The 21,085-nt window shown below is 49.8% G+C and overlaps 2 protein-coding genes across 6 annotated transcripts in view; both read right to left on the reverse strand.

Annotated features, from left to right (window-relative positions):
• The window catches only part of LOC309617830 (smoothelin-like protein 2), a 62,086-nt gene extending 51,642 nt beyond the window's left edge, over positions 1 to 10,444 (reverse strand). The window contains exons 1-5 of one of the 2 annotated variants that reach the window (XM_082370645.1): positions 10,404 to 10,444; positions 8,576 to 8,648; positions 2,852 to 3,957; positions 1,764 to 1,940; positions 416 to 1,402 (exon numbers count right to left, since the gene is read on the reverse strand). In XM_082370645.1, the coding sequence (XP_082226771.1) occupies positions 1,274 to 1,402; positions 1,764 to 1,940; positions 2,852 to 3,877 (1,332 nt within the window). In that variant the 5' untranslated portion in view covers positions 3,878 to 3,957; positions 8,576 to 8,648; positions 10,404 to 10,444 and the 3' untranslated portion in view covers positions 416 to 1,273. Of the gene's footprint in view, positions 1 to 415; positions 1,403 to 1,763; positions 1,941 to 2,851; positions 3,958 to 8,575; positions 8,649 to 10,403 lie in introns of those variants that run through there. The other variant, XM_082370644.1, reaches the window with a different exon arrangement.
• XAF1 (XIAP associated factor 1) lies at positions 8,265 to 20,620 on the reverse strand (the record flags this gene model as incomplete). Of its 4 annotated transcripts, XM_082370709.1 has the most annotated exons (9): positions 8,265 to 8,462; positions 8,576 to 8,648; positions 10,404 to 10,745; positions 13,404 to 13,489; positions 14,658 to 14,853; positions 15,209 to 15,265; positions 15,804 to 15,939; positions 18,296 to 18,832; positions 20,517 to 20,620. In XM_082370709.1, the coding sequence occupies 8 exons, from the start codon at positions 20,618 to 20,620 to the stop codon at positions 8,592 to 8,594; spliced, it is 1,515 nt and encodes a 504-aa protein (XP_082226835.1). In that variant the 3' UTR covers positions 8,265 to 8,462; positions 8,576 to 8,591. The 4 variants fall into 4 exon arrangements, with proteins under 4 accessions (XP_082226835.1, XP_082226836.1, XP_082226837.1 ...); XM_082370710.1 differs by lacking the exon at positions 15,209 to 15,265; XM_082370711.1 differs by lacking the exon at positions 20,517 to 20,620 and having other exon boundaries at positions 18,296 to 18,363.
• Between the last annotated feature and the right edge of the window lie 465 nt (positions 20,621 to 21,085).

A 21,085-nucleotide genomic window follows, 5' to 3' on the forward strand; every position in this document is an offset into this window, starting at 1 on the left:
ATGTTACTTCTGTTAACATATTTTCCATAAAAGAGTCCTCTATGCTTAGATTCTGTGTTTGGGGATGAAAGGAAACTAACCAGAACTGGTCCACAGCATGAATAAGTCATTATACCAATCAATCAATCAGTCAGTCTCCCAGGTGGTCTGCACTCCAGCTGAGCCTTCCCTCTCCGCTAAAGCAAGCTGCCTCGTTTCTGGTCCACAGGCACTAGATGGCTCCCAAGGGCCCTTCTGGTTTCAGCAACTAAGACCTGGGAGCTCTCCTTAGATTATAACCAAGCAGGACCCTATGGGGCCTTCCTGGGACAGATACCCCTTACCCTCTGCCACCTCTTGTCTGTAGAAAAACTTTAGCCAAAGAATAAATTTAATCAGAGAAGCAAGAAAATGCAGAAAGAAATGCAAACAGTCAAAGAAGACAAAATAATCATAGTTTAACCATTAAGGAAAGTCAAGGACTTTTAGTTCCTCCTCGAGGGCTACTGTTTCACTTAACATTGCATTAGGAATAGTTCTCCAGGACATTACAGATTCTTCATGAATATGAGTGTAAAGGCCACTTCTGGTTCAGCCCCACATGAGAACTGAACGTTTGTAGCAGGCTGGGCGCCATGCTGCCTGGATGGGGAATAAAGGAGACACCAGAAAAGCAGATGCGGGAGACCCGAGTCCACAACACTGATAAATTAGGGGCTGATCTCCTGTAGGAGGGAGTTCCGGCTCTGAGCAGGCTCCTTCTAAACGAGGGAATTTCCCTGCTTCACTCTAGGATGTGCTGGTGAATTTCATTCATCTGAGATCAGGCCTGGCCAGCGTCAGTGGCAAGAGGCTCTGATGTGAAGGTCAGCCAGGATAGAAAGTGTTTCTGAATTGACACTGACAGTCAGTGGAAAATGCAGCTGCTCTATTTGCTCTCTGGCTACTTACACCTTTTCCAGAGGGAGATTAGTCAGGGTCCCCGAGTAAGACACTGCTCCAAGCGGCTTTGGGCTTTCAGCTCTGTGGCTGAGTGAGGGTCAAAAAGCAAAACCAAATGACAAAAAAAGAAATCACCCCCGAATAGTTGGTAAAGATAGCACTTTAAAGTCACCTGGGGTCTTCACATAGAAGTCCCAGCCGTTGCTGGGGTGTCATGTTGGTGTGAAACTAGTAAAGAGGAGAGAGAGGAGAAAAAGGGGTGGGGGTAAGGGATGCCCCAAGTGTCATTCTGTGAGGCTCGGATTGTCAAAATTCAAAGTGCTCTTGGCTTTCTTCCTCTGGAGAGCGCTCGTTACCTCATGGAGTAAGCGATGACAACATAGTTAAGCTCTGAATCGATCAGCTGTCTGTACTTCCTGTAAATTTCCCACAGTGTCCTGTCCTCTTCATTCGTCTCATATCTGTTTGTGTAAATTCTCACCTGTGCCGATAGACAAACACCTCCGCGCGCGTGCACACACACACACACACACACACACACACACACACACACAGTGGCTACATCACCCGGACCCCGAAGACAATCTGAATGATGTACACGTACAATTGTTGGCAGAATCAGGAAAAGCCCAAACCCAACTAAGGATGAAAGCTCCAGATTCCCTTCCGTGAAACTGTTAATTTCCAATGGACAGACTTGTGAGACGTCCATCCCCCCCATGCCCTGCCTCACTCCTGACCTTCACCCCAGAGCAGGAACACTGGGGCTGGACGCCTGCCCGCCCAGGGGCCTGGATGCCCTTGCCCGATCCCCATGGAACCCACCCCGGGGGGGCTCTTACCTTGAGTGTGCGCAGGGCACACCGCCCTTCTTCCTGACTCTGCAGGATCTGCTCCACAAACTTAACATCAAGGAAAGCCCAGATTTTGAAGTAAAACAACTTCCTGCAGGATAAGATGAGGCGGTGCAGCTCCTTGTCCAGAGACTCATTTTTGTTGTTGAACTCAAAAGTTAGTTTCTGGAAAAGCACCAAAGGGGAAGACGGATGTGGACAGAGATGCTGGGACTGGCTGGATCATTTCATAACACCTTCGTGCCCTGGCTTTGGCCTGGCAGCCCACGGTGGTTCAAGCGCTTTAGATAAGGGGCACTGGACACGCAGGTGTCGGAAGAAGGGATTTGGGAATGAAAGTGATCTCATCCAAATTTACGAAACTTGGAGTTTCGAGGCAATGTATCTGGAGTCTGGAGACCAAAGTGGTGGTCCTGGCTCTGCGATGGACTAGCCAGGTGACCATGGGCAGCACCGAATGGTTATGATGTCTGCCTGCCCACTTCAGGGCTGTGTGAGCGTAAATGAGCTCTTAGCAATTTGTCATCCCTCACTGTTAGTAGTGGTATTTATACGCTTCAGTATCAATCCTCACAGCCTTCTGAGAGGTCTTTGCGGGGCGGTGGGGGGGGGAACAAAATGATCCCAATTTTATAGCTCGGGAGCTGCCAGATTAGAGAACAGCCCACACCTCTGAGCTCTTCTGTAACTTGGGTCAAATTTGGCTTTTTGTCTGGTTTGGAGTCACACTGGGTCCTGTGTGCTGCTGTGACTGGGTGGAGAAGTAGAAGAAGCTGCTGACCTGCTTCTCACCTGTAGAGGCACCTTCATGCTCAGGCCTCACAGCTCTGAGCCAGGGATGTAGGAGCTTTCCTTGGTTGACAGCCAATCAGGAATTGGTTCCACGTATAGGAAGGGAGCAGTAGCTTTTGTCCTCTGCTGTGGTCTTGGGGACCGGGGGAGGCTTAGTTTGGTGACGTTTCCCAGAACCTCAATTTGACCTTGAGTGAGTGTGTGCAAGCCCAGCCCAGGCAGGTAGCAGGAACCCGAGGGGCAGCCCCTCCTCACAAGCCTCCCAGCCCTCAGCTCATACCTACCTGCAGAGTGTGCCGGAAGGTGGGCAGGAGATCCGTCAGAGTGGGCCTCATGGACCAGTCGGGGTCGCTGAAAGAGCAGTTTCTCAGACTGATGCTCCTGATGGGGATCTCCTGCAGGAGGATCCGGGCCAAGCGCTCATACTCCATGACTTGCTCAAAGAAGAAGTTGACTCTCAGGTTGGTGGCGTACCTCGCCAGCTTGGCCCAGGACATGCCCCAGATGACCTGCTCGTGGGGGTCATGACTGTGGCACTTGATGTTCATGGTCCAGAGGGTGCCGGCATTGTTCTCACACAAGTTCTCCAGCAGCTCGTCGGAGATGCAGTTGTAGTTGAGGCTCAGGGACTCCAGGCTGTGGAACGTGGCCATGGTCTTGTTGAACTGGGGGCTGCTGTAGACAGCGAGGTGGTGGCTGAAGAAGTCCTCGAGGTTGAGCTCTGACACCACACTCTCTTTCCTTGAGTAGCTCAGGGAGTTGAGGATGTGGCAGCCTTGCCCCACGGTGAGCCTAGCCCCTTTTAGGCTGAAATAATCCAGGTGTTTGCCCATTTTCTTCAAGAATGAGCTCAAGCTTTTCATGAGCAAGTTCCTGATGCTGTTCCTCCAGACCAGGCGGTCCAGTTCCAGGTGCTGCATGGACAGAGATTTCAGACGGTTGTTTCTCTTGCCCAGACACGAGAGAAGGCTTTGCATGGTGACCTGGAACTTCTTGGTCAGGACAGTGTTGTAAGGATGCAGCAATTTGATCTCCAGGTGCTCCAGATAACGACCGAATTTCTTAACATACCAAAGAGCCGACACAAATTCGGACGCGTGTACCCTGGAAGGTCTCCCAGTAAACGTGATGGTCCTGTATCGCCAGAGGTCAGCCGAATACATCATCTGGTTCCACTTTCTGCAGACAAGGGCCGCTCTGGACCTGTCTTTGTCTCCCAGCCACCAGAAAATACGATGTAGGCACACATCGGGAAGGGTGGCCCAGCAGCTCTCGTCTTGAGGCTGGATCGGTTGGCCTTCTTCGTCCATCAAGGAACTGGGATGTCCACTGCAGCTGTGTGGTAGGCAGGGCTTCCAAAAATGAGGAAAGCAAAGCAATCACTTGTTTTCTGTGGGGAGTAAAGAGGAAGAACCATCACCTGCCAAACACATATTAAACCCAATGGAACAAACTTGCACTATGGCCCCATGTGTAGGTACTGGGCTGGTGCAGGGGGTGCAATGATAAATCCACCACACTGTGCACACCTGCAAGGAGTCACAGCCCATCAGGGGTCTATCAGGGACATAGACCGGGACTCAATGACAACACTGTGGGAGACATGAAAATCCTCAGGCATATTCATGGTGCAGGGTAGCACAAACGGGGGGATTAGTTCTGTCTGTGTGAGAAGTAGAGAGGGCTGCTCAGAGGAGGTGGCGTCTGAGCTGGGTTTTGCAGGGTGAGTAGGATTTGCAAGGCAGACAGGTTGGTGGTGGAGGAACTGGTATATTCCAGGCAGAGGGAACAAGATGGGCAAAGCCACAGAACTGTGAGTATACGTGATGTGTTCACATTCACGGAACTAAAAATTGCTTGGAGCTTAACTTGTGAGGGTCAGGGAGTGATGGAACTGGAGCTGGAGCAGTGGGAGGTGCTGGTTCAAGGGCATCAATCAAGACGCTCTGAATGATGTGATAAAGGCTGTGTCCTACAGCCAGGGATTTTCACTGTCCCCTCTTCCTAAGACTTTGGAATTCTGACATCTTCTCTGGATGAGAATCAGTGTCTGTGTTGAGCGACATTGCTGATGGCTGTGTTTATATTCAAAAGGTGCAGCAGCAGAACAAAGGTGGAGAACCTCAGCTGAGGTCAGGGCAGGTCGAAGGATCACACGCCCAGAAGTGACGTGGTCAGTCTTGAGGTAAAGAAAGAATACTCTGGGGGAGTGGAGGAAGGATGGTCCGTAGTAGAGGCCAGGCTTGAAGCCTGGGACTAGGGTGGCATTATAGCGGGAATCGGGGTGGGCAGTGAGTTCTTTGGCAGACATGATTTGGTAACTGGTGAACACCTGTACTGGGAGGACTGAAAGTTCTCTAACTTGGCTGTTGGATTGCAGGTGGTATCCCCAGCCAGGCTAGGGAGTCCCAGGGAAGAACTGGGCTAAGGCCCTGCCAGATACACTGAGCCCTCGGTCAGACTTTTCATAGCCATCTGCTGTGAAAATCTTCATGGCTTTGCTTTCAATGTTTCCCCTGCCTGAGAACTACCCTCCTTTTCTTTACCTCTCCCAAACCCCCCATTTTTAAAGTTCAAGCCCTACCACTCCATAAAGCTTTTATTGGCTTCTTTACCAGGTAACCCAAGATCATTCATTGTGGTTCACAAAAACTCAGAGCTGGAAGAGATCTGAGAATTGAGTTTTTGTTTTTTTTTTTAACAGATGGAAACTAGGCACAGAGAGGTAAAGGGGCTTACCTATGGTCACACAGCAAGTTACTAACAGGACTCAGGCTAGACCTGGGCTTTCTTACTCTTTCTCTTACACTTTTTTCCTACCTCCACTTTTCAGGCCTCGGGTTCAGAGGGACAAGTTAATCATAATTTTCAGTTCGGGACAGACAATTGTCTGTGCAAGACCTCTCTTTTTTTTTTTTTAATTATTTATTTATTTTTGGCTGTGTTGGGTCTTTGTTTCTGTGCGAGGGCTTTCTCTAGTTGTGGCAAGTGGGGGCCACTCTTCATCACGGTGCGCGGGCCTCTCACTGTCGTGGCCTCTCTTGTTGCGGAGCACAGGCTCCAGACGTGCAGGCTCAGTAATTGTGGCTCACGGGCCCAGTTGCTCCGCGGCATGTGGGATCTTCCCGGACCAGGGCTCGAACCCGTGTCCCCTGCATTGGCAGGCGGATTCTCAACCACTGCGCCACCAGGGAAGCCCCCAAGACCTCTCTTTGATTCTATTTATTCATTTATTCCCTTTTAATTCTATGTCCCACTCCATTGCTCCCCACCACAGGCAACTATTCCAGTGTGTTTGATGTGCTGCTTTTTGTTTGTGTGCGTGCTTGCCAAATGTGTGTTCAGTGTCTGTAAGCATCATTCATGTTGCCCTGCGTACGTCTCACACGGCATCTGTCATCCGAATAGACCCGGTGGTGGGTATCCCCTTCTTTCTCTTACCCACTCTCCCTGTGATGGACCCCCAGGCCTCTTTCAGCTCCCCCCAACAGCACAGTGGTGATGAGCATCCTCAAGCAAGCTCCCGTAGGGGACCTATTTTGGGGTCTTCCCCCGTGCCTTTGTCCTCCCTACCCCATGATCACCTACAGAACAGTTTGGCCCCTGCCTCCAGCCGGCCCTCCCATCTCCCACCCAGACAGACCTCCACACAGGAACTGGTAGCAGCCTGCCCCCACCCAGGACACAGGGCTCCAGTGGGGTCAGCCGGCTCCCCTTCTCTTTCCCCTCTCTCCCTGTGTCCATCCTTAGTATAATCTAAGCCTTTCTCTCCCAGAAACCCACACACTCCTTGAGACTAGGGACAGCCTCATTCTTCTTTTGAGGAAGTACTTAAACATTTAACTAATGAAGAAATAAGGTTGTGTCTTCAATCACATATAAACTGCCCGGGGCTAGGGGACTCCACGGCACTTAGTAAGGAGCAAGGGACCTAAGAGATGCTCAAGAAAAGCTAAACCAGGGAATTCCGTCGTGGTCCAGTGGTTAGGACTCCTCACTTCCACTGCAGGGGGCACCAGTTAGATCCCTGTTCAGGGAACTAAGATCCCACAAGCCTCGCAGAGCGGCCAAGGGAAAAGAAAAGAAAAGAAAAGAAAAGAAAAAAGCTAACCAGTTCAAAAGCTAATCGAAGCCCTTTGACCCAGCAAGGTCACAGGGTCTGAAGAATTATCAGACACTTTAAGCCATGGGGGGCGGGGGGGTTGGAAGAACATCTTTGGTGGGCTGGGAAAGGTGTTGCAAGTGGTCCAAAAGTCATGTTACCGCCTGGAACCTCCCCTCTTGTAGCTTAGTGGGTTGGATCCTGGTTCTGTCAACTGCGGTATGTGACCTTAGGCAAGTTAATTAATTTATTTATGCCTCAGTCTCCACATCTGTAAATATGGGTAATAAAAGTACCTTTCTCCTAGCGTTGGGGGAATTAAACGGGCTGATATACAGAACAGTGCCTGGCACACAGTAAATGTTATACAAGTGTTTGCTGCCATCAGAAAGTGGGTGGCAAGGTGCTTCCAAAACATCCCTGTAGGGAAGGTATTTACAAATGGGAGGTTAGGAAAGTGTCCCGGTGAGATGGCCTGCTAGGTGGGGAGCGGGATTCCAACCCAGCCTAACGACGTTGGAACCTAGGCTGGGTTTACCACGTCACACAGCTGCCAAGCCTGGGAGGAAACCTGGGTGTCCGATCACCCGGGGAGGGGAGGTGGCCCAGGAGCCTCGCGGGGGCGGCAGGTGAGGAGGGCAGCCCCGCACCACCGCGCTGGCCTCGGGGGGCGTCCCCGGCCTGCGCCCGCTCGCGCCGCCTTACCCGCTGCTCGCCACGACCCGCCGCTCTCTGCTCGGGCTGCTGGGACCGCGAGCGCCGGCCTGCTGCGCCCGCGCCGCCTCGGCTCCGACGCCACCGGCGCCACCGCCGGCTCCGCGCCAGGCCCCGCAGAGGCTAGAGGCCGAGCGCCCGGCCGCCTTTGTGACGCGCCGCCACTTGCGGGGCTCTGCTCATAACCGCGGCCGCGGGGCCCAAACCTGGGGTTGCCAGCTCAACCGATCGTGCGCGTGCGGGGCAAGACGGGTCCCCGCGCAGATGGCCCGGGAAGGCGCCCTGGCCGGGGGGCCAGAGGCGGGAGGCTGGGCCCCGCGCCCCCTACCCGTCCCTCCTCATGCGAGGAAGAGGTTCTGCCCCCGGACTTGGGGCGCAGGCCCGCGCAGTCGCCACCTTTCCTGTCCTGACCCATCCCCGGGGTCCTGTCCAGTCCCGGGGACTCAGCGTGCGGGGCCTCTCTCTGGGAAACCACTGTCGCTGCCGACCCAAGGAAAGTCTTAAGCAAACCTGACTTTGCCAACTTGACAAAGCTTGAGAAATGCCCCACTTTTCCAGTTTCGGGAGGGTGGGGTGTCCTGGGCCCTTCCTTCCCTGGTGGGGTCTGGGGTCTCCCCACGGGCCAGGCAGAAAGGTAGGGTGTGCTGTTTGCTGGGAGGTGGGCTGCATCTCTAGGTGTCTCCCAGCTGGTCTCCCTGCCAACAGCCCTCACTAGCACCTCTTTGTGCTTCACCTGCCTCTCCCCTGCCACCCAGCCTCATTTTTCTCTTCCTTTCTCCATTTCTTCTTTGCTGCCACTCCCCTTTCCTTGCCGTGCTAGCCGCTGCCATCCGTGGCCCTGGAAAACCAGTGAAAAAATCTACAGAAAGGTGGAGGACAAGTTTTCAGGGAGGGCTTTTTTATTCTTCGGGGACAAAGCTGGGTTCCCTAAGGTGTCCAGGCTGTGTGGAGCCTAGATGTTTGATCAGAATTCTCAGGCAGAAGAGACAGAGCCCTTTTTTCTTCTGGTGTATCTGTAGCTCTTGGGGAAACCAACATCTCGGCTCAAAAGGAGGAAAACAGAATCCAAACCTTTTCTTCTACAAGAAAGAAACCCAGTGAATAAAACCCATCTCTTTTCACAAGTAAAGACTAGCACAGAAAGCAAGCAGAAAAACCAGTGTAAAAACAAAATCTTCTAAATCTGTTGTACCTTTTCTTTTCCAAAGCTAGCTGGAACTTCTCACTTGTTTTCCTTTTGATGAAGCTAACCACCAGCATTTCTCCTAAAGAAATGGATATTAAAAAAAGTTCAATGTGTTTAAAGTGGGGAGTGTTAGTTCCTAGGATATCTCTGGGTAATCCTATCCCCAGTTCCCGGAGCAGGAACTCTGAGCTACAGATGCCATAGAAAATGTATGGAGCCCAGTGAGCCATGAGGGGTCTATGGGAGGCTTGGGACAATGTTTAATAGAGGCCTATCATCATGAGGGGGGTGGACGAACAGATTAGAGGATACCCACACCATGGACTCTTATGCCATTAAAAAAGGGGGGGGACAACATCATTTGACTTGGAGGGATGTCCTTGGGTATTGATGAATCATAACATTAAGATGCAAAGAAATGTGTATAATTGGACTCCAAATGTGTATGTGTGTGTGTGGTTATATAACAGAGTTGCCAGATAAAATACAAGATGTCCAGTTAAATTGTAATTTCAGAGAAACAAAGAATTTTTTTTTGTATAAGTATGTCTCATGCAATTATTTTGTAGTTATTTTTGTCCCAAGTAATGAATTTTTATTTGCTAAATTCGGCAACCCTATTATGTAAGGATGGAGGGAAGTATGGAAGGAAATTTCAAATTGTGGGAGGCAAGGAAATATGGCAATAATAACACCCCCAGCAAGTATGAAATTCACTCAGCTTTGTAAAATTATGTGCTGTGTGCATATAGAGAAGTTAGAAAAAACAAGATCTAGGTCTACTTTTTTGTAAGGAGTGTGCATCATATATTCAGTGAAAAAGGCAAATGGCAGAGTAATGAATATAGGAAGATGATATATAGGGGAAAAGAAAAAACAATTCAAACCCCATAGAGGCTTGTTCATGTTTGTGTGAACAGAGGTAAAGCTTTGGAAGGATACCCACCAGGATACTGAAACTAGTATCTCAGGGCGTGGGACTGGGGAAGTGGGGTGGGTGTCGGGGAGGATGAGCTTTATCTTTATATTTGTTTGTATGGTATCATGTCAACTGGTTACAACAAAACCTAGTATTTAGTAGTATCTAGTACTTTTGTATTTTGAAAAACATCAAATAATGAAAGCTTTTTTTTTTTTTTTTTGAGTGAGGCATCCTGTTTGGGGCTTAAAAGCATAAGCTTTGGAACTATATACACATGTATTTTAGGCTGGATTCTGCCACTCTCTAGTTGTATAATCCTGGGGAAGCTACTCACCTTTCTGTCTAGTTTCCTTATCTGTAAGATAGGGATAAAATACCTGCATGTTTTTTATAATGATTAACCATTTGTAAAGAGCTTTGCATTGTAACTGGTGCATAATGGTTAACTACCTCTAATACTAATTCTTATTATTATTGGAAAATAATCTAGGATGTAAAAAATCAGGCTATTGAGGCTGCAAATCCTGATCTGCTGGAGGCAAGATACCAACTGACTTAGTATCTTGACCAAGGCTCTGATCTCTGGGCCTGGATTGCCTTATCTACACCATGAGCTAGAGAGCTAGATTGGGTGTGCTCTGTTCATTTGTTTGCTCCACAGTTTTGGGGCATTTGCTGTGGTCATTCCCTGGGCTGGGAACTGGAGATACAGAGATGAAAGATCTGGCTCTGCCTTCAGAGGTGGGAGATGATGCACATATATAACCAGGTGATAGGTGCTATGAGAATGGATTCAGACACACAGAGAAAGGGGAGATAAAGATGTCTGAGAATATCCTGCAGGTCTTGGGTCTCTCTAAATACTGTCCAGATGGCTCCCAGCCAGATAAGGAGAGAATGGAGGCTGGGTACCTGATGTTGGGTTAGGGTTGGCAGGGGAAGTAGGATGCCACACTGAGAACACCTCCTCAGAATGTCATAGGCTGTCTCGTCTTCTACAGGAGAGGAGGCCCTGAGCTTGCCATCAGACTTCAAAGGCAGATCCGTGGTTTTGTTTGTGCCTCTTGGTGCTTGCCGTGTTGACTTTTCAGAAAGAAGGGGAAATCTTCTTGTATTTTTCGTCTTTGGACGGACGTCTTTCTCTGCTGTGGAAGTTTGATCTTCAGCAGCCTGACTTGAAAGGGATGAAGGAGGAATATCTGGTTTCCCAACTGGAGAATATGTCACAGAATCTGAGATTGGACGGCATCTGTCCTGCAATTATGAGTCATACTTCAAATTTTAAAATGACCTCAGCTTTAATGGTGGACAATACAATAGGCAAGATAACCTGAAATTTTCCCACTCTGAAATGCTGGATAAAATATGACAAACATTCACTGAGCTGACTTTGCAAGAAAGCAAGCAAGCTCCATGTTCCAGGAATGAAGACCTGACCTGTTAAGCACATGAGCTGACACTTTAGGAGGAGACGTGGGGTCAACCTCGTATCTAAGAGCTTGGATAAGAGAAGAGTCCCATCCACACAAGAAGTGAAATTGGCAGTTAAGATTCCCCTTTCCCTGAGTAAAGCTGGGAACCTTGAAGGCTAACCTGTGGTGGCTAAGAGAAAAGAATCGGCTAATTGGAAAAGGAAAGTGGCAAGAAAGCTTGTCTACCTTGGACTAGAAATTGAGGGTGGGGAAGCAAAACCGACACTCCTGAAAACTCAAAATCCGAGGCTCATGCCATCCTTGTATTTGGGGTTCAGATTTACAAAATCCTCACGCTCTGGGAATACCCAAGCAGAAGAATTAATGTAAAATTTGGGATGTAGGGCAGAAGCCATCACAAAATCCCTCTGGAGGTTACATAATCCCAAACTAGGTCATACAGGATTCTCACAGATAGAGTCTCACCAAATAGAAACTCACGATTCAAACTTACACACAAGGAAACACTCTACCTTGGGTAAGAGTCATAGACACAACCATTAGCAGGATTAGTCTCCAAGGAGTTCAGATAACAGAACTATAGGAGAGAGACTGTAAAATAAATTAATCAAAAATGATTCAAACAAGAGAAAAGAATACGACCCTATGAAAAAAAGAGTAGGTGAATTTGAAAGAGAGATAAACAGAACTTCTTAAAATGAAAAATACAGACACTGAACCTCAATGGATAGGCTTAAAAATAGCAAGTTAGATTTGGCCAAGAAAGAATGAACTTGAAAATAGATGTGAGGAAATTATTCAGAATATAGGAGAGAGAAATAGAAAATGTGAAAGGTTAAGGGACATGAGGATAGAACGAGAAGGCCTGATGTACATCCAATATGTTCCACAGAAAGAGTTGGGAGAACATGGAGGGGTTAGGGAATATTGGGGATTCCAAGATTCTCAGATTATAGCTGAGACTTCTCAGAACTGATTAAGGCAGAACTAAATCTTTAGATTTGGGCAGGAGAAATTCTGAAGAAGAGAGGAAAAAAATAAACACACTTGAGCATATTGTTTTAAGCAGGATGAATAAAAATAAATCTTCTCTTGGATGCATTGCAGTGAAACCAGGAAGATCAGAGGCAAAGAGGATCTTGAAATCAACCAAAGAAAAAGGGTTATCCACAAAGGAATGGCAGTTACACTGAGAGCAGACTTATCAACAGCAATCATAGAGGGGGGAAGACGGTGGACTAAATTTCAAAATGCTAAGAGAAAATAACGGTTAACGTAGAATTGGATGCACAGTTAAACTACCATTCAATAATGCAGGAAGAAAGTACCTGTGCAGGCAACTAAAAATTTACTCCTCACAGCTTCTTGCTGAGGGAACTACCTAGACGTGTATTTCAGGAAGAGAGAAATCCTACCCAGACGGAAAGCTTGGGATTTAAGAAAGAACGTGAGCAAAGAGAAAGGTAAATGTGTGAGTATATTCAAGCAGGCATGAATTGCACAAAATGACAGCAATAATAATGACTAAAGAGGGATAGTATGAAAACAAGGTGAAACTAAATTCCATAGCATTTACATATAAGGTGGGAATAGAGAATCGGAGTCAACATGTTCTCAAATCCATATATTGTTTGTAAGGAGGGTAGGGAATATGATTAATTTAGACTTCATTAAGTCAAGTGTTCCTATTAAAATGCACTAAATGTCACTAATGGTAAATTTTATATGTATTGTCCCACAATAAACAAAAAGGTCTAGATCACCCCTAGGGTCTCTTTAGTTCTGATATTCATATTACTCTGAATTGAAGGGTAAAGAAAGGACAAACAGCGCTCCATCCAAGCAGAAGGAAATGAGTTCTTTGGAGAGAAGCCTTAGGAAGTTTCCCCAGAAAGAAAATGCTCCATCCTGCAAAAGAAGGGAGCAGCTTGGCACGGGGCTAATGCACTAAAACGTGCTCAGAGTGATGGAGGGAGGAGTTTGTGAATGTTCCCAGGCAAAAGCAATCAATCAATCAATCACATCGTGACATCTTTACAGAGTCCCCCTTTTGGTACCTAGCCCTGATATCAGTTTCACTGTGGGAAGATGGAGAAAGTTGTTAACTTTTTCGAGGGAGCTCACAGTCTAATTGAGAAGACTCCCGCATGGGACAGAAAATAATAAGGCAGGTCCTATTAAGGACCAAATTACCATGTCCAGGCCCTGAAGGCTGAAGATGTTTGGAGGTGATCAGTGATAGCTGGACTGGTCAGGGAGGCTCCTTGAAGGGCTGGCACGACTGGAGACCAACTATGTGTGCTGAATTAGCCTAAACCAATTCACAACATCCCTTTCTGAACAAAGCAAAACTAAAAATATGGGAACCTCTGTTATCCATGCTGTGTAAAACTGGACCCAGAATCCACCTTTCACATCACACTTTTTGGAATATGGACTAGCTATTGGCACCATTAGAAAATAACTAATTTCTACTCACCATATGGTGGAAATACTTATTTCCTGGGATCATTTGGTTGCAATAATGACAGCAAATGTTCCTTTCAGGAGCTGGAATTCTCTTCCCTGAAAAAGCATGGAAACAACAGCACAAATGATTGCCCTTGAAAATGGCTAGCCCGACTGCCCCACAACTGTGTACGTGGCCTGCAGTCCTGATGATGAACTGTCCCCGGCCTGCCGTGAGTGTCCTGCACTGCCAGGGTCCTTGGCCACACAGGCCACCCACAGCAGGAATCACCCACATCATTTCCTTTAAGCTGCAAAAGTGCACTCGGGGCAGCACACAGCCCGGATGAAGAGACATTTTCCTGGAGCAGGACTGGTTTCTAAGGAGACGGAGAGAGCCGTTACCACAGATGCCAGCCCCGTCCAGTCTGACTGCTCTTTCATTTCACCAGTTTCTGAGCTCTGTGATCAAATGAGGAGTTATTGCACACATCTTTGCTGACTGTGTTGAAGCTGTGTTGTGTTGTCTTGTTGAAGCTGTGTTGTGTTGATGAAGTTGTGCTGAAGAGTTGTTTGTTGGCTGTGTTGAAGCCCAGCCATGCTGGAAATGTACACGAATCTCAAGCACTCCAGTTTTTCATTTGATGATTTTAATAAAATTGTTTACCAGGAGAGACTTACCATCCAAAGGATTTTAGGCTCTCTCCACGTGTTACTGTGTTACTAAAACAACCAGTGAACACAAGATCTGTCACATTGCTGTCCTACGTAAACACACCTCATGAAGAGGTAACCAGGTCAGGAGAACACACAGTGGTACCAGGCGGCCAACACATAGGCCCCAAGGTCAGGAGTTACAACTAGATCCCTTCTGTCCGCTGCTGATGGTGGAAAAAGCTCCTGATTTGGTGTCAGGGAACTTGGGTGTCCTGTCTGGTTTCTGCCTCTAGCAAGCCCCTGTTTCATTCTATGCATAGGTTTCTCATCTGTAAAAGGATGCAGGTGGGTCTCTGCTAGGCTGGAATCGTGCTTGAGGGGTTCCAAGGAAGCCTCCCATTTTGTCGGGCCCCCATTGCCTCTGCACTCATCTGTGTAGCTCCCAGGCCCGCAGCTCCTGGCGTCTTGGTCTCCCTGGACCAGTCATTTAGACATCACAGCAGACACACGAGAAGGCCACTCTAGTACGTGGTCCAGAATAGCCAGATGAATTTGAGACATGTGTATCTGTCATCACACATGTCACCTGTCCTGCTGAGAGCTTACATTCCTTGCCATCCCTGCTCACCTTTCTGGCGCCGGGTCTGCTCGCCCCGGCACTCATCTCTGTGCCGGGCCAGCGTGTGGAGCGCGATCCGCTGGCCGCAGCCTGGGCAGACCTCCGTCCGCCTGCCGCAGTGGCGCTCGTGGATGTCCACCTTGTTGAGGCGCACGGCCAGCTCACAGAACTGGCACTCGACGGGGCGCTCCTGGCATTCCTTGGCCTGCGGGGAGGCAGGCGGGACGGGCACGGTCACTGGCCTGCAGTGACTGCAGTTGCGTTGGGGATATGAGCTTATTTCCCTGGGGGATTGAAGCCAGTAAGAGAAAGCAGGTGGGAAAGGCCGGGGGGTTGGGGGACGCTCCTTGGCAAACACGAGCTCTCTTGGGCTTGTGGACCGTGGCAGGCCCTTCTGACGGGCATCTGGGGGCAGGAGGCCCTGTGGTGAGCTAGCTCCAGGCCCCAGGCCTCCCTGGGCGAGAAGAGAGAGCTGGAGGCAGGGGGTGGGGGGAAGTCTTTATTATTGGCCCCCTCCCCTCCTCCTGGGCTGGGGAGAAGAAATCACAGCTGACTCTCACCTCGTGAATCTCCAGCAAGTGCTTCGGCAGGCTCTGCTGACACATGGCGCACCCCACCTAAACACGGAGGGAGACGCTGGAGTCCCACCCAGCTCAGCGGCCCTGGCTCTGTGTGTCAGGTGCGGGTCTGTGAGCGCCTGGGGGCAGGAGTCAGGTTCCCTCGTCTCCCTGCAGCACCAGCCCTGTGCTCAAGGAGCATCTGTGGGACCCGCTGAGTTGAAATGGATGCCTGAGCTTGACCATCTCCAGAAACAGCAGGAGAGAAAGGTTAACCTTTGACCAGCCTTGGCCATGAGTGCCTTCTAGAGCTCTCCTTTCCTGTCTCTCCTCTTGACACATCTCGAAAGAACATTTTACCTTTCCTGAAACAGGGACCCCCTTGCCTTGGCCGAACCCATCGCCTGTAGGGAAAGGATAGGGGATGGGAAAACCAGGGTTGACTCAGAGCAGTACAAGAAAGGCAGATATAACTACCCTTTCCACTTCACAGGGGGAGCTGGGCGCGGGGCGCCCACTTGAGACGGGCTGCAGTGAGGACCGGGCTCCGACTCGCCGCCTGGTGCCCCCACCTCCATCCCTGCTTCCGCCTCCCCACCTGCTGGTGCCCGCCCCGGCGGTGCTCTTCCATCTTATCCTGCAGGACGGGTTCCTTGCACTCTGGACAGAGGACCAGGAACAGCAGACAGTAGGCCTCATGGAGGGCCAAGTGGCCAGGGGCCACGCTTCTTTTGCTGCAGGATCAAGAGGGAGGAAAAACAGGCTTATTTCATGGTATAAAGCAGGGAGCCGTATTTCATATCCAGGGCTGCTGGATTAAGATCTTTCAAGGACTCAAGCACTGAAAATATGATGACGATACCACCTGCCCCCCTTCCCCGTGTTGTTCCTCAATCAGAACAATGCAAAATCATAAAATAAGTGTAAGGATACTCTGCAAACTCTTCTGTTGCCTGGGGTGAGAGGGAGTGGCCGAGGAGGGGCAGGAGGCAGAGGTTACAAAGGGGCCGGAGGAAACTTTTGGGGGTAATGGAGAGGTTCATTATCTTGACTGTGATTGATGAAATATAATTTATATTTTAAGGCAGGACAAGAAAAAATTAAACATAAAATTCTCCCTGTGTTTGTTTGGGCCTCCTCCCTTCCTAATGTACGGTGTGCATCTGTATTACACATTAACCAGAGCTCCTCAAAGATGGGAGTGCCTGCTCGATTGTAAAGATCAATTTTTTCTTTCGTTCTTCTGAAGCTAGCAATGTAACTTCATAAAAGAAGAGGGTTCTTTCCCAGCTCTGTAGGGGGTCCTAGTGACAGTGACTCGCTGTTTGCTTGGTACACTTTGTACGTGCTTACTTAGACTATGTATCCTTGGTGAACTTTTTGTGAAATATCAGTATGTCATTTTGATGTATGATCCTTTGTCTCAAAAATGTATATGACTGTGCCTTCGACTTCTAACTGGTGGGACAGTTCTCAGAGCTTTCTGAGAATCTGCTTCCTGGGTTATCCTTCTCAGTGTGGCTTGAATAAAATTCCCTTTTGTTCTTCCTAACTTGATAGTTTATTGAATTTTAGTAGACATGGTGATGGTTTCATGGGTATATATCTATGACAAACATGTCAAATGGCACACTTTAAAAATGTACCACAGGGAGTTCCTTGGTGGTGCAGTGGTTAAGACTCCGCACTCTCAATGCAGAAGGCCCTGGTTCAACCCCTGGTCAGGGAACTAGATCCCACATGCATGCCACAACTAAGAGTTCACATGCCACAACTAAGGAGCCGGTGAGCCGCAACTAAGGAGGCCACCTGCCTCAACTAAGACCCGGTGCAACCAAATAAATAAATAAAATAAATATTTTAAAAAATGTACCATAAATGCAGTTTATGTCAATTATACCTTGGTAAAGCTGTTTTTAAAATGAAATAACAAATATCAAATTCTTTCAAATATTTTGTCTATTTTCAAGCACTCCCCTGCTTGGCCCACAGCCAGTTGGAAATCCAGCCCTGCATGCCCACTCTCCTTGCAAGGGCAATGCCAACTTTCAGAATCCCCATAGGGAGAGCTTCCCAGGTCTCCCAGAGCGAGAAGCCATCTACCTTTCCCTGCCTTAAGGCTCACCTGTGCAACCCACAGAGAGGTTGAGACCCTTCTCGGAGACCCCAAAAAACACAAGCTTCTGACCCTCCCAGGTCCCAGGCAGGGTGTTTCTTAATACTCCTCCTTTCATTTCAACCAGCTCTTGCTCGTGGCAGCTTGGGAGAGAGGACACGTAGTGGCCATAGCTCTAAAGGCCTAAAGGATGATGAGAGTTGCCCGCCCATGTCCTGGGCACATGGGATGTGGCCAGAGGGGAGTAGCCAGAGCCTCACTCTGCTTGGTCTGAACAAGGTCTTGGCTCCTGCACAGCCCAAGCAGGTGGCACAAAGGCTGCTTCCCACTCCCTTCCTCTATTCTTGCCCCTCTGCCCGGCCTGGCCCCTTTCTCCTTCTGCCCGGCCTGGCCCTTCAGCTCTTCCTGAGCTGGTTCAGCCAGGAGGGTCTGCCTGGAGAAAGCTCTCTGGGAGGGATCCCCCTGGTTCCCACCACAGGTAGGGAGCTTCGAGAGTGAGGTACTTCAAGGGGCCGGGTCTCCCTGAGTTAGAGGTGTGGTCTGGACCCCTGCTCTATCCCCCCACCCCGCTCCACAGCGCCCTCTCAATGTGAGGGCGGGTGTGGTCCCGGACAATCTCCGTGGGCCCCTTTCTGTCTAAGACTGGTGTGCGGAGCATATGATCCGAACTCCAAGTTAGGACCCAAGTTCTGAAAAGTATGAGTAGCCCAGCAGGGACAGCTAGCCTGGCTGTTTGGCTTTAGAACTGTCCCAGAAAGTCTGAAATATCTGGGGTGGGGGTGGGATGGCATTCAGGGATGTTCGCCAACCCTGACCATCTCTCATCATCTTCCTACATCTCCTGAGTTTAAATCTTCCACCCTGGCCCTCCTGGGCACAAGGACCCTTTTCTCTTAACTTCAGAAACAGCCTTATCCTGTCTGCCCCTCTCACTAGCCAGCCTCAGGTCGGCCGCCGGGAAAGCAACTTCTTACCAGTTCCTGCACACCTGGAAGTTTCCCTCCATGTTCTGGTCTGCGGAGTCCTTCTGTTTCGAGGAGTTTCGGTTCTCGCAGGCAGAGAAACAAAACTGAAAGTGTTCCAAGCACCCCGCCCACAGCCCAGGAAGGGAGGGGTTTTCAGATTTCTCAGCCCAGGGCTGCTCCAAGGTACCTGTGGCTGGACACTGCAGGAAGCCCCTCTGTAGCTCGGCCAGCCCAGCCGGCCCCTGCCGCCTCCCTCGGCCTGTGCTGCTGCCACCAGCTGTTTCTACGACCCCCTGGGTGGGAGCCAGAGGCCAGGCCTCCCCCTGGGCAGCAGCCCCTCCCCCCACCCAGGCTGGCCTCACTGCAACCATGTCTCTCCATCCCCTTCCATAAAACACTGACCTCCCTCTCCCTCCTGGTCCTCTTGCTGGTCCTTCCTCTGCCGGGGAGAGAGCCGGTGTGCCCTGTTGAACTTGAAGGTTGCTCCCTGAGAGTGGCTCCTGGACTTCCTGCATCCTCCTCCGGTCCTGGTCAGGGCGGGAGAAACTGGGGATGCAGCGTGGTGGGTGCCAAGACTGCAGGCTTTGGAGCCACATCGCGTAGCAGCTTGGTGACCTGGGGCAACTGCCTATCCCCCGAGCGCCTCTTTCCTCGCTTGTAAATCATTACAGCAAGCATAACTGTAATGCTAACAAGCGGGCAGGCAAATGAGGAAGTCTTCAGACACAGAAACCACTGCACTGAGGGGTGATGTAACTTGCATGAGCTTCACTCAAGATTCCAGAAGTGTGGGACCCACCTTTGGTGCTCATGGAAGAAAGACGGGGCTGGGTTTCTGCAGGAGGAGAGCTGGGATCTGTGGGTGGAAGTCCCAGGAGGCCCCGAACTTCCTCCTGGTTACGACCCAGTCCCTGGATGAACCTGTCAGGGATGGAGGGGACCTGGCCCCAGGAGTGACCCAGTCCCTGGATGAACCTGTCAGGGATGGCGGGGACCTGGCCCCAGGAGTGAGGCCGGGAGGGTCTAGGATTCAGTGAGCATGCAGCTCTCATGTTCCCCTGTGGGTGAGCTTGCAAGAAAGCCCATCTAAGCCAAGGTGCAGACAAGCTCTTCGTCTGGGCCAGCCCAGGGTAGCACACAGGAAGAGAAGGGGTGCCGGCCTGCCAGACGGGGTGCTCTTCTGGGATGCGTGAACAGGATGGGAGGCTGCTTACATACCCCCCACCTCCACTTGCTCGATAGACCCTCTCTCATGTGCATCTCTCACCCCCGGGGTCCTCAGAGCTTTCCCAGACCCCAGACACAGCTGTGCTAACAGAAGGATTCCAAAGCACCATATTGAGTGATGGCACAACCAGGCTGAGAGAATTCTTGTGAAGTCTGCAAATGGAGTGAGAGCAGCTTTTCTGAGGAGGATCGTGGGATTAAGGAAAAGGTTCAGACGTGGTCTCCAGCCAACTACCAGACTCTAAAATTCAGGTTCTGAATGAGAGACAGTGGGTGCGAACAATAAATATCAGTGATAGGAGATAACAGCGGTGAATGAATGCTTAAACATTTCCTGTGTTCCAGGCGTTATACTAAGCATTTTACAGGCAGGATCCTTTTTAATCTGCCCGATGGCTCTGGTGTAAGGATTATTACCCCGTTTTGTACCTATGGAAATGGAGGCACAGAGAGGTTAAGTACTTTGCTCAAGGTCACACAGTGATGTCAGAACTGGGATTGAAAGCAGGGTGATCTCACTTAGGGGGTCTATAAACCCAAGCCAGACACCATCTACCTTATTTGACAGCTGGTGGGGATGGGGGTGGGCCGGGTTAGCTTCCTGATTCCCTTCCTCATCAGCTGGGCAAATTCTTTAATCCCTCTGACCTTTGCTTCCCACTCCTGTCTATCTCCAGGCAGTTTTATGAATAGCAACAATAGTGAAAAAAACTGAGCTTTCACACACACTGTCTCCTGCTGAGATCCCCCAGAATGGAGGGGGTGGTAGAGATGTCAAAGAGGGCTGCACAGGTGAGATGTTCCAGGGGACCAGGACCAGTGATGGGGGCTATGGCGGTGGAATTGGAAATGACCGTGAGTTTTTTCATCTACATCCTAATTGTCTTCCAAGATGTTTCCTCTTCCCGGGCTGGCCCACCCCTGCACCATCCCTTCCTTACATCTCAAAATTCCACAAGTTCTTCAAGGCCAACTCTGACATTATCACTGATACAGGACCTACCTCCTCTGTCTCTGGTTATGGTTGGCTGCTTCTCTGTCCGTTGCCCCAACTTGCCCTCGGCCAACCACGGGTGTAGGTGATTTGAGATTCATCACCTCTTTCATCAGGCTCTTTATGATTCGTCACCTTCCTCCGGAGGGTCCCATGTGCATGTGCCCGGTAGGCTGTGAAGCCCTGGGCTGTGCAGTAGTGGGCAGGCGAACGCTGGCTGAGCTGAACGGGTGTGAACGATGCGGGTCTGAGATAATCAGAGCAGAAGTCAGAAATCTCCCTGCACCCTCATCTCCACCCCACCCCACCCCAGAACCCGAGGGCTCTCCAAACAGCAGCGGAGGCCATTTCCTTCTGAATTTTAAAGATAACTTATATTCTATAACTAATGCAGAAATACGTTTGCTTTCAAAGCAATTAGAATATTACAGACGAAGGAAAATTTCTTTTGGACCACCATGGCCGATCCTGAGCCATCACTATTTTTAACTGGAGTGTGTAACCAAGGCACATTCTGGTTGGCACAAAAGCCTGTCCCCATTCCCACCGTGACATGAATCAGTGCTGCGGGCTTGCCT

Source organism: Balaenoptera borealis (assembly GCF_965194805.1).
Source record: "Balaenoptera borealis genome assembly, chromosome: 20".
In the NCBI taxonomy this organism is placed as follows: Eukaryota; Metazoa; Chordata; class Mammalia; order Artiodactyla; family Balaenopteridae; genus Balaenoptera; species Balaenoptera borealis.